Source organism: Oreochromis aureus, linkage group 23, assembly GCF_013358895.1.
Source record: "Oreochromis aureus strain Israel breed Guangdong linkage group 23, ZZ_aureus, whole genome shotgun sequence".
Lineage (NCBI taxonomy): Eukaryota > Metazoa > Chordata > Actinopteri > Cichliformes > Cichlidae > Oreochromis > Oreochromis aureus.
In genome coordinates, this window is record NC_052963.1 from 35169829 (window position 1) to 35182353 (window position 12525).

The 12525-nt window shown below is 42.3% G+C and overlaps 1 protein-coding gene across 1 annotated transcript; it reads right to left on the bottom strand.

The window, feature by feature from the left end:
- Positions 1–3030: 3030 nt before the first annotated feature.
- Positions 3031–8110, bottom strand: sec22bb (SEC22 homolog B, vesicle trafficking protein b). The gene is made up of 5 exons (XM_031726785.2): positions 7915–8110; positions 6038–6147; positions 5739–5899; positions 4539–4685; positions 3031–4403 (listed from the first exon to the last, which is right to left on the bottom strand). The coding sequence occupies exons 1-5, from the start codon at positions 7987–7989 to the stop codon at positions 4249–4251; spliced, it is 648 nt and encodes a 215-aa protein (XP_031582645.1). The 5' UTR covers positions 7990–8110; the 3' UTR covers positions 3031–4248.
- Between the last annotated feature and the right edge of the window lie 4415 nt (positions 8111–12525).

Here is a 12525-nt window from a genome sequence, read left to right on the forward strand (position 1 = left end):
ACTATATCTGAACAGGTCTCAGAGAAATTCTTTGCAGGTATTTATAATTAATAGTGAAGGCTGTAGCATCACAGTAACATTTTATAATACAGCCTGTGACTAAGTGCTGAGAGGTGGTATAAACCCTGACAGGTCATCAGCCTGACGCTGGGCTAAAACAGAGACATAGACAACCGTTCACACACACTATGGAGAATTTAGAATCACCAGTTAATCTAACCCCACTGATTGATTCTGGAGTCTTCCCATCCTCCTGTTAGTGATCCTCCATCTAAATGGAAGATAACAACCTTCTGAACAAATTAGTAGGTGGAGAAGGCCCCTACTGGCCCATATCTATGGGGCTGATTTCTGCTAATAAATGCCCGTTGTATGGACGGATAACATCTGAAGTGGGATCACTGAATGCGTTTGGATTGTGGGAGGAAGCTGCACAAACTTCTTCAAGCTCATGACCCCCTCGCTGTGAGGCAGGAGTGCTAAGCACTGCGCTGCCATGTGTAATTACAATGTAAATACTTAAAGGTAGGCAGGTTAGAATAAGGGAGTAACAAGTCAGGTTTTTACAAGAAATAATTATCTTGGAACAGTCTAATGTAATTTAAAGTAACGTGTAAGTAATGCTACATAGTGCAGAACCAGTTTTAAGATAAAATGAATGCATTTTGTGTTAAACCTTTGGTCAAAACAACCAACAAAGTAGACGGAAAACAGGAAGGAAACAATGATCATGAAATGACTGTATACCTGTGTAAGAACTGGGTCACTGAAAGCAGAATGATATCTGGATCCAGATTAGTTTTTGATGTTTCCTGAATAACATCAAGAAAACGTATCCTGTTTTTTTTCCTATTTTCATAGGATATGTATTTCTGATGACATGACATAAAAATGTCAGATTTTTTCCCCTATTTTGCAATTTGTAAAGGAACCAAAAAAAAAAAACTAGATCCAAATCACTTGAGAAGTTATTCACTCAAAGCCGGGCTCAGCATCACTGCTAGTTATAGTTTTGTGTTACTCTGCTAATAAACAGCCAAACTAACCACAAAATATTTTCTTGGTAGAGATAGCGATCAGGTGTTTGCATCAGGTAAAATGATAAGGTTACTCTGTCAGAAACATGACTGAAACTTTGGCTGTCTCATTTTTCATGCGCTACAATCTCTTTCATTCTGCACAACCCTTGAACAAACTAACTAAAGTTAAAGGTCACATTTCTTTAATGCCTTGTTTCTTTAAGATCACTAAAGTCTCGGGAGAAGTCGAGAGTGGGTGGCCGGTGTCGTAGTTCTATTTGTGTCTTTGACAGGAAATTTAATCGAGATAGGGCAATATGAGTCGACAAGAGAGCACAGAACTGATAAAAAAAACAGTCAGATCAGTTGAAAGAACTGATCTTTCAGCATGTCTCAGTTGTGTGTGTGTGTGTGCGTGTGTGTGGTAAAGTCAGACTGTGTGTTCTGTACATGTGCCATTTTCCTGACCTCTGATCACACAAAGTATTTTAATCCAATCAGCTTCGTTTTCACATGACTGTCACACACTCACTGCTGCTATGGTAACCTGGAGAGGAAGGAGAGAAAGAAAGAGCAATGGAGTGAATGAAGAGAAGCTATTCTCTCTCTAAAAACTGTGAAAGGGACACACCTGCAGAATAACACAAACGCCGTGTTTCATAGTTCACCTGCCTGACGCTCGCCTTTAGGTGCATTTAAATAATAAAAAAAACCAAATATTATTTCTGAAGAAAAAGAGTGAACGCAAAGGAAGCGAGAACGCATTTATGTTAACGTGGTGACAGAGTATCGGTGGCCAGCAAGAAATTTCAGTTAGTGTAAGTGTGTGATGGGAATCCAGATGCAGTGCAAAAACCACGGCTGCACCGCTGCTCTGGCTGCTGGTGTGTTTTCGTGCTTGTTTTTATGCAAGTTTGGCACATCTCAACTTTTAGATAAACTTTAATGTTCGATTATGCATTAATAATTGAAAATAAATACTGAACGTAGCTTGGGATTTCTGGCAGAGAAGATATGGTGACAAAAACGGATAAATAGGACACGATGAAAACTGACAGGGCTGCAAAACCAACAGTCAGAGCAGTGTAGAGAAGCACTGAGACACACGGGCCGTGATCGTTAATAAAGAAAAAGGGAAGAGATACAAAACAAGCGTCTTCAAGCAGTTTTAGTGGAACAAGATTGCTAACAAAGATAAGTTAATGGCAACTGAGGCCAAACTCACAAATACCCACTTCCCTTGAGAGGTGAAAAGGTTAGCCTGTGCCCTGTGGTTTGTGTTTGGCACGCTACTCTGCTGCTTCTCTTTTTTCTCTCTCTGACATTTCCTGTTTTACCTCAAGCTCAAGATTCTGACTAATGCTCTGCTTACGCTGCTATATGTTGTTGCATTTTCGTGCTCCTGCATGCATAGCTGTCGAGCTTTTTTTTTTTTTTGCTTTTTTTTTCCACTCCAAAGGCGTAACCTGTATTTTCCCCTCAGTTTTGACAGTAACCCATGATTTAGAGCTCGACTAACAGGAGGACACCAGCCGCTGAAGTTTATTTCAGGACTGAGAAACTCAGAACTGCATCAGCGAGCACAGCGCCCCACCTGCTGGCCGTGGGTGGTATCGCCAGTCTTTGCTGGCGGTTGCAAACCGCTAAAAACTTTTGTAGGTGTGGAAATCTAAGGTTCTCCAATTGATAAAGAAAGAGAAAGTTTGTCACATGCTTCATATACAGCAATGTCCAATATCTGACCTTCAAAGTCACTTAGATCACCTTTCTTTCCCATTCTGATGCTCATTTTGAACTTCAGCAGGTCATCTTGAACACATCTACATGCCTAAACTCAGAGTGCTGCCATGTGATTTGCTGATCAGACAGGTGTGCCTTATAAAGTGGCAGTCATGAGTACACAAACCACATGATCAAATCTCACCCCACTGCTGACTCCATGTATGCTGCTTTACTATGATGATGATGATGATGATGAGGCTCAGCTCAGTGTTCCGACAGACCGAGCGCCTGAGTGTAAAAGACTTTATTCATAGAGAGAAGACAGAACAAGAAAAGAGGCGGGTTCCTTTCCAGCTGAGAGCGAACAGCGGCGACTCTCAGCTTTAAATGAAGTCTACAAATTTTACAAAACAAAAGGAGCCCGCTGAACTTCAAATACATCTGTGAACGCCTGCTTGCAGTCATGGTGGGAGCGCTGACATGCGGCTGAGGGTTACCAGACTGTACAAAAATTATTGGGATTAAATGTATTATTCCTCATCACCTGAAGTTAATCTCTATCTCAAATACTGAGTAATATATACCATATAATATTCACAATGAAGACGCACACACATGGAGTTTCCATTTATTGGAAATATTACAATTTTAAAGCCACTCTTAAAAAAAAGACAGTTCTAAAGGCTAAAGCTGAATATAATCAAGGCCACTTTCACATGACATGAAGACTTTTCCTCATCATTGGACCTACTCCTTATTTAACCATGCAAACATTAATAATAAGCTTTTAAATATTAACCCTCAGTGATCCACCGAGCACAGTTTGTATTTTACTCAATAATTATTGTACAGTCACTGATTGGCTCACCATCATCCCACATGTCTTGGCAAAAAACCAGCTAATTAAATCAGGTCAAGCAGCGTCTGCAGGCTTCCACACAGTATGTAAAAAAAACAAAACAAAACAACAACAGGTGACTTGGATTTCTTTTCTTATTACGTTGCCGGGGCGATTTAACATCCTAAAAATATTAATGCCATGTCTTTGAAATCTCTTAGACTTTAATGGATCCAGTATGCTGTCCATCACTGCCATGATTATTTTATTAAAGGAAGCGCAGGAAAAATGAAATTAGATGGATAATCAGCCGCTCCTGTTACAGTACAACACAGCTTTGAAAACTCACAAAACTTCTTTTTTTTTTGCACACACACACACGCACTCCCACATTCGCACATCATCTGAAATCCCCAGCTACTACGAGAGCATTGTTGTGTAATTGTTATTAATAAAACTATGTACTATGACATCATTTATATTCAGAGCACACATCCATGGACAGGCGAGGACAAAATGGGCGGTGGCATGTTTGTAAAGTCTTATTAAGAGCAGGAATCCTGTGTTTTTAGTCGAAGGTGACAGCTTTTCTTAGTGTCTGCAGACTCTGTGCAGCCCATTTTCGCATTTCGGCACCTCCTCCTCCTCCTTCTTTTTCCCTTTCCTCTCTTAGAGCCACCAGAAGCGTACGTAGACAATGAGCATGATGAAAAAGACACCTCCAGCTGCCAGCTTGGCATAGGTGGAGCGGGTATTCAGATACTTGGCGTCGCTTCTGTACTTTTTCGACAGGCTGGACAAGTTGCTGGCCTTGGAGTCGAGTGCTGTGAGGAGGAGAAAGCAGAGGGTGAAAAGAGTAAAGGGGGGTTGGGAAGGAGCAAGATAAGCACAAGCACACAGAGAAAACCCCCATCACGCCTCCGTTTGACCCGAACACGCCACAGATGACAGACACTCACCGGAAAGCGCCTCTCCTCTCTGCAGCACCTCCTCGATGTTCGCCACCATGATCCTCTGTACGTCCTGCAGTTCTGTGTTGATGCTGCCCAGATTCCTCCTCGCTCGGCTGTCGATGTACGACTTCTTGGTTTTTTGAATGTAGGTGTCTGAAGAGAGAGACACAGCCCACAGTTCTTTCAGGCTCTGTGTGTTCAGTTACTTCACCGCCCTGACTGTGACAAACACGCTGACTGCCAGGATCCACTTTCCCCGCAGGACTAAAGTGGATTTTTATTGAATTTCATAGAAAACATTTCTCAGCTTTGAATGAGAGCAGAGAGACTGCTGACGCTGACATATTAAACAGATCTAGTCGCAGAAGAGCTGATCCTTTTCTTCCCTTTTAGTCCTCTGATAAACCTCGCTATTCCTGTTATCAGTATTTTTCATTTTAATTTAAGTGATTCAGAAATGTTTCACACACAGACCCCTTATTAAAACCCAGAGTTTAGCATTCTTTTGCCCGGGTTTGTAAACACTTTTTTGCTGCTCATATTTTGGATACTTTGTGGCGACCGACTTGTTTTTAGAGCCACAAACATGTCAAGCGGCTGTTAGAGGAATTGCAGTTTCTGGCACCTCAGTGTCTTCAGCCTGGAGGTTTCTGTGTGGTTTCACAATGATTTATACCCTGACTTCATCTGCAGGGAGGAAAAAAAATCAGCCCCTGGCACCACAATTTCACTGAACATATAAAATATTAATAGTCACCAGGAGCAGAAGCACATAAGCATGCGTCAGCATCTTAGAAATAATCAGATAACTCTGTTAGTCTGAAACTGCTTGGATGATTGGTTTTCAGGTTTCTGCTGCCTGCTCTGCTCAGTATGCAGCGTTGCATACTTACACGTAACCATCACAGCTAAGTGCCAAAACCCCCTAACCTAAACCTCGTTCTAAGTTTAGCTCTAAAACCAAGTCTCAATCCTCAAACCTGCCTCTGAAGGAGTACAGACGAAGGTGAGACTTTAAGTTTCACATAATCTGATTGTTCTGATGGCTCTCACAAAGATAACTGGACATGTTTTTATCTGTTTTTCTTATTTGTTGTTTGTGGCTTTATGACGAGCAGGATCAAGAGCACAGATCGAGTGTTTCCTGCACAGGTTTAACATGTAATCTGGTTTATACTACTACTGCTGATACATCTGTTTTCTTACCAAACTCAATGAAGGAGTAAGGCCGGGATACAGTGGGGACCTTCTTTCCGTGCTGCTCATGAAACTCTGCCTGGAGGTCTTCTAGGTAAGCAAAGGCTAGCTTCTTGGGAAAGCTGGCTTCACAAAGCACCAGGTAGCACACTCCTTTCTCTATACAATAGCTGAAAAAAAAAGCAACATAAAAATGTACTCTGAGTGGAGCATGTGGAAATGCACTGAAAACATCTATCCGTGTGTGCTTAATTCATCAGAAACCACGAAGAGACGATTATTTTGAGACAGTTTGGATTCTCACTCACTGAAACGCCATCGAACCGGCCTCTAAAGTGCAGCGTGTGGGGCTCTGCTCATTGAGTTTCCTGAAGAGCTGCTTAGCTTGACTCTGATACTGCTGAAGGTCCCGGCCCAGCTAAAGAGATGAAAAGCATAAGTGGTTTAAAAAAAAACAAGTACTGATATCGAGCACAGAGAACACAGAACTTAATCAAAATCTGACTCGTATGCAGCAGAATTAGAAGCAAATGTGATTATTTTACCACCAAAAGAAATGAAGGCAACGTAGATTTGAGCACGTTATGTATCTGAGGGTTTTACAGACAGACTCAGACAGCGGTGGGACGTTAAACGGTGACACTAATTTACAGATAGATAATGTGGCTGTTTGAGAAACACATGTGATGCTGAGGCACAGAGCGGAGACGCAACAAACCTTTTCACTTCCCTTCATGAAAGCAAACAAGAGAAGGAGGAAAAGATGTTAGAGTCAAGGCGAGCACAAGCATAAAGGTTTTAAAAGCAACAACTCATGTTACAAATGGCATCCATTTGAACATTTCAAGAAGCCCACCAACGTCATCAGGCATATTTCATCTACAGGTAATAATAAAATGTGGGGAGTGGATTCTACTTCACTGGAGTCACTCAGTATTAACCAGTGTAATAATGAATGATAGGTATAAAGTGAGTCGGTCGCTTACTAACTGACAAATAACCACGTCAGTGCTGGACAGTGTAATGGGAACACCCTTTTCCAGTTTTCTTGAACATACCTTTGCCATCTCTGTACTGACTTTGGTAAGAATAGCAGTCTAAAGGAGCTTCAACTTTACATGCTCCTACTAAAGAAAAATTAGGAAGAAATTATTAAAGAAACTAGGCCTTTAATTGTTTCTTACTGACTTTATTTTACTAGAGATACACTGAAATATCAGCCTTATAGGTGTACCTCGGCTCTCACCCAATTTCCAGCCTCCCCACCACCCTGAGCTGGATGAGCATATTAGCAAATAGATGAATGGATGGATGTTCAATCTTTCGGCCATACATCAGTACCAGCCTGGTGACAGTCTTATATTGTAAGACCGTACAATAATAGAGAGAAACTCCAATAATCAGATGACCCACTATGACCAAGCGCTCGGCGACAGTGGGAAGGAAAAACTCCCTTTTAACAGGAAGAAATCTCCCACTGAACCGAGCTCAAGGAGGGAGACAGGACAGAAACACGCTGTGGAAGAGAGCCAGAGATTAATAATAATAACTAAAGATTAAATGCAGAGAGGTGTATAAACACATAGTGAGTGAATTAAGAAGCACCCAGTGCATCATGGGAATCCCCCAGCAGCCTACACCTATTGCAGCGTAACTAAGTGAAGATTCAGGGTCACCTGTTCCAGCCCTAACTATATGCTTTATCTTGAGTCCAGGAGAGGGGCCTGAAAGCTGAAGGCCCTGCCTCCCATTCTACTTTTAAATACTGTAGAAACCACAAGTAACCCCCCAATGCGAGATCGAAGTGCACTAATGGGGTGATATGGTGCTGAGAGGTCAAAGTTTCATATCTCAGTCCTGAACTTATGCGATGCTGTAATGACGTGAAATAAAAAGCTGTGGCAGAAGCAGTCTGATGACTCAGTCGCTTCAGGCAGGTAAATAACGAGGTGGACAGGTGGACAGGCCTACAGCAGGACACCTATCAGCAAATCAAACGGCTCAATTAACTTTAACACGCAAAACCAGAAAGTCATGGTGGGGGTGGTGCTGGTGCCCTCGAACGACCCACATCTGGATGAAAACAAGTGCTCTGATGGCGGACGTGACAGCTGGCGGCGGGTTAACGTTGGCTAGCGTGTCACTATAACAGTGCAGGATACAGGCGTTCACTAATAATCCTCACCTGCTCGTCCTCCTGCATGGAGGCGGCCAGCGGCAGGCCGTCAGCCAGCCGAGCGATCATCGTCAGCAGCACCATCTCTGCGAAAAGCTCCGCTGCTCAGCACACACTGCAGACTCCTCGAAGCTCCGTTTGACAGGCTGAAAACTGACAACACCGCAGCACTGACGCTGAGCTGGCCGGAAACGCTACAGCTTTGTGTCACAGCTAAATCCTGCCGCGGAACCAGGCGGACAGACACAAAGGTTCCGCATCGCCGTCTCTGATACGATACTTATTAATTTCAGGTATTTGTTGGAATATAATTACGACATTCTTCTGTTAGTTAAATTAGATTTTGTTAAGTTCAAATTTAAATTTGCTGCTTTATCTTGTTTTTCTTGTTTTGGCTGCTTCCGCCACAGCGTGTGGTCTGCTTTCTTCTCCTCCGTCACTACATCCATGAAACTCCTCTGAGGTCTTCCTCTTTTCCTCCTACCTGGCACTTCTCCTCCCCTGCACATGCCCAAACATCTCTAACTCATCTTCCATCACTATGTCTGCTCCCTGCATCCTCACCTATCTCCATCACATTTACACACGTGTATTCTGTCTTACTTCAACCAGTGTTCATTCCTTTTCTCTCCAGGGCATACTTCCACCTCTCCAGTCTCACCTCCACCTGGGCCCTACTCTCACTGCAGATCTCAATGTTGTCTGGAAACATCATAGTCCACAGAGATTTCCGCCTCATAAAGAATGACATTTCATGAATGACAGTGGTGAGGTGTATGGTAGGAGTGACAGATGGGGTTAAGGTGGGGGTAGGATTATATATGGGATCTCCTTTGAGCCTCTTCTTGTATGCAGTGGCAATGGACAGCCTGACAGATGAGGTCAGGAGAAATCTCTGTGGACTCTGATGTTTGCAGATGACACTGTGATCTGTAGTGAGAGTCAGGAGCAGTTGGAGGAGAGCCGGGAGAGGTGGAGGTTTGCCATTGAGAGAGAGGAAGAAGAACCAAGACAGAATACATGTGTGCGAAAGAGAGGGACGGTGGAAAAATGGGCATGCAAGGAAATGAGGTAATGAAGGTGGATGAGTTTAAATACTGTACAAGAGAGGCGAAGCAGAGAGTGCAGGCAGGGTGGAGATGAGTGTCGGGGGTGATTTGTGACAGAAGGAGAGCAGCAAGAGTGAAAGGGAAGGTTTACTAGATGGTAGTGAGAGCTGCTGTAGTGTTTGGTTTGGTTTTAAATATCGTAGCTGTTGGTGGATGTCAGCTTGGCAGTTCTGTTCTTGTAAAAAATGAACATTTGTATTATAAAGCACTAATGCTCTTATAATGAGTATAAATCCAAGCAGTTTCCATGTGCCTTGGCTCGATACAAATGATTATTGGACAGAATGATGTCGCATTTGCTCCGCTTTTTATCATTATGAGTTAATTGCAAATGATATTATTATAATTTTAAACAAAAACTTTAAAGAGATAAGAATGATCACATTGCAGCATCACTCATCGCACAGTATTCATTAGATACAAAGCAATTTGTTTTCATCTGCAGTACATCCGTTCAAAGTATTTTTAGGACTGAATTTAAGTAATATTTCAAAACCAGCAGCAGAAATTGTGACCGCGAGAGTTTATTTACATGTACCACTCACTAGTTTCATGACTTCAGTGCTGTCACTTGTGATGAGAGGGAGTCTTGCTGCATGTACACAGGAAGTCTGTTACGGCCCTGAAATAACAGAGAAGCACAGAGTGACCACAGCTTTTTCCACAGAGCAGTTTTTCATCTCTCCTCTTGTTTTAAGGAGGTAAAACATCTCTGATAAGGTCAGATATGAATCAGAAAAAATGCCACAAGCGTCTAGTATTACAGTTTAAATGTGTTTCTCCTCTCTCCATTATTTTACATTCAGTTCTGTCTCGCATCTCTTTTCCCCTCACTTCCCAACCAGCTGCAGTAGATGGCTGCCCCTCCCTGGGTCCGCTGGGGCTCTTTCTGTCCCCCTCTGCCAAGTGCTTGCTCATAGAGGGTCCTCTGATGGCTGGTGTACTCTCTCAGAAATCTTAGGTGATTTTACATTACGGTTTAAAATGCTTTGAGTCAACAGTTATTATCAGCTGAACTGAATTTTCCATTTAAAGCAGTATTCATTACACACTTACTAATTAGTTCCCTGCCATGACAAGTAATCCAGAGACCACAATGAAAAGACAATGCTTAAAAGAAAGTGATGGCAAAAGGACTCAAAACCATTTTAAACTAGCCAGATGTGGTTAAATGACTCAAATTAGTCAAGTTACTGATCCCGCACCACAGTTTCTCCTGTAACTAATCGGTTGCTATATTCAGTCGTCTCTCAGCTGCTCCCTGTATGGGTCGCCACATCAAATCACCTGCCTCCATCTCACCCTATCCCAGCATCCTCCCCGGTCACATCAACACTCTGCATGTCCTCCTGCAGCTGCATCTTCATCGTCATCGTCTCCCTCTCAGCCTCGTCTCTCTGACTTTGAGCTGTCCCTCTGATGTCTCCAAACCAAACAGCAGGTCTTGCTGTCTGTTGCTTTGGATAGCTCAGGCTCACGTAATTCAATCTCATTCTTTATCATCCACATGTTCAATTTGGTCACAATGTTACAGATGCCTTTCCGAACACAATGCTCCTCCTTAAATGGGCCTGGGACTAACACTAGGAGGGTCTCGGTGGCTTGTGGCCCCCTTGTGGCTGGGTTTGGTTATTGTATACAATACTATTTACAATATTAACGAAATACAAATTGACAGTTAACATTTAAGACGTAAGCAACATTTTCCTGAAAGATCAGCTTTGTATGCAGTTTAAAACTTTAGATCAGCAGTTTAAAGGAGCAGAAGGCAAATCTGAGGTATGATGTGTAAGTTAAGAGAGGAAACTTTGTCAAAACTGCAAGCAGTTCAGATAGCTGAGATCTATAAGGAGCCAAAGTCTAAAATGTTTCCAGTCAAATGTAGTCACTGATTTAGTCTGTAACGGTGTGTTTTAGCTGAATGGGCTTTACGTCACTTCACATCTCTTACAATCATTTTTGAGTTCTTCTATATCACTGATAAAATAGCTGCTTGGGTCAACACAGCTTAAGAGAGACAAATACTGGATAAACGCATAAATACTGTGTCACAATGACCTCATGAAGTCCTCCTTGTCTGATCTAGTCTGATCTTCCTCCGAAAGGACTAAAGAATGTGCTGACTGTGAAACACAAAAACCAGTCAGTGCACTTGTGCCTGATATTCTCAATGATTTGAAAGCACACAAATGAACACTCATGAGCATGCCGAGGATGAAAAATGCAAAATATTCCAAAATATTCTGGACGGGAGATGGTTAATGCAGCAGCTGAATCCACAGGCAATGTGTTTCAGTCATTTGAAACAAAACTTTAAACTTAAACTAAGCAAAAAAAACCTTTTTTTTTTTGTTTACTGGATTAAAAATAAAAACTAGACAGTTGGTCCGAGAATTGCAAGGTCTGACTTTGGGGGTGAATTTACTGCAGCGTCCACTCCTGGCATTAAAACATCTGAATGCCAGAGACCTGAAAAGTGCCTTCACAGAAGTTCTCACACTTGATAATCATATTCCAGTGCATTTGATCAGCAGCACCAGGCCGATACCCTCTCGGGTCCTATGGACGCGGTGAGGGTGTACTCAGTTTTCCACAGTTAGTCTCTACAAACACTAAAAGAAACATGATCAGTGCTAATCAGCAAAGAGATCAACTCCTTTATTAGTAATAAATGCCCGACTGTTATAATTACAGTACATTTCCCTTTTAAGACAAAAAGCAAACAATAATCAACAAAAATAATCAAGGCCTCTTTCTTCTCATGTCTTCAATGCTCCCTTTCATCATTAGGAGCTTTATAGTGTCCAACACCTTTTCATTCAACAGGTCATATTATTTAACTTCCATTATTATCCTGTCTCTCACGGATACAGCTCGTCATAACTGTCATTTTCAATTTTGTATTCAATTGAAGTCCATTTTGAACCTCACAATCAGTCGAGAAGTGAAGCAATGATGCCCACTTTTTAACTTTTGTACTCTAAAGCAGCGGTCCCCAACCTTTTTTGCGCCACGGACCGGTTTATGCCCGACAATATTTTCACGGACCTGCAATGAGGTGTCGCGGATGAATACAACAAAATAAAACTAGTGCCGGTACCGAAAAAAAGAAGATTTATTCATAACACACGTGAAAAGACCCAGGAAAACCGAGTTAACGATAAAACGATAACAAAATAACGTTGAAAACCGATAAAAACCCTGAAAACCATACATTTCACACCTGAGCCTCAACTCTCGCGGCCCGGTACCAAACGACTCACGGACCGGTACCGGTCCGAGGCCCGGGGGTTGGGGAGCGGTGCTCTAAAGAGATCATTTCCAGTTGTTATTAAAATGTCATTCCATGCGTCTTAAATAGGAGCACTGACATGAGTCAAATCAGCTTCAGTCATGGTTTCAAACAGTAAGACCTGGTTAGCTTGCTATGTGTCACACCAGGATAATACTGCTGATTTGTGACGGTCTCCATTCTCACAAATGTAAAAACTGTGCCACCTTTTCTACAGCA

Bases quoted from the DNA above. Each gene is read 5' to 3' on its own strand.
- sec22bb (XM_031726785.2), bottom strand. From the start codon at position 7,989: ATGGTGCTGCTGACGATGATCGCTCGGCTGGCTGACGGCCTGCCGCTG. The intron at 5,900-6,037 runs GTGAGTGAGAAT...TTTTTTTTTCAG, and splicing joins GCCGGTTCGATGGCGTTTCA to CTATTGTATAGAGAAAGGAG. The intron at 4,404-4,538 runs GTGAGTGTCTGT...TCCTCCTCACAG, and splicing joins GAGAGGAGAGGCGCTTTCCG to CACTCGACTCCAAGGCCAGC.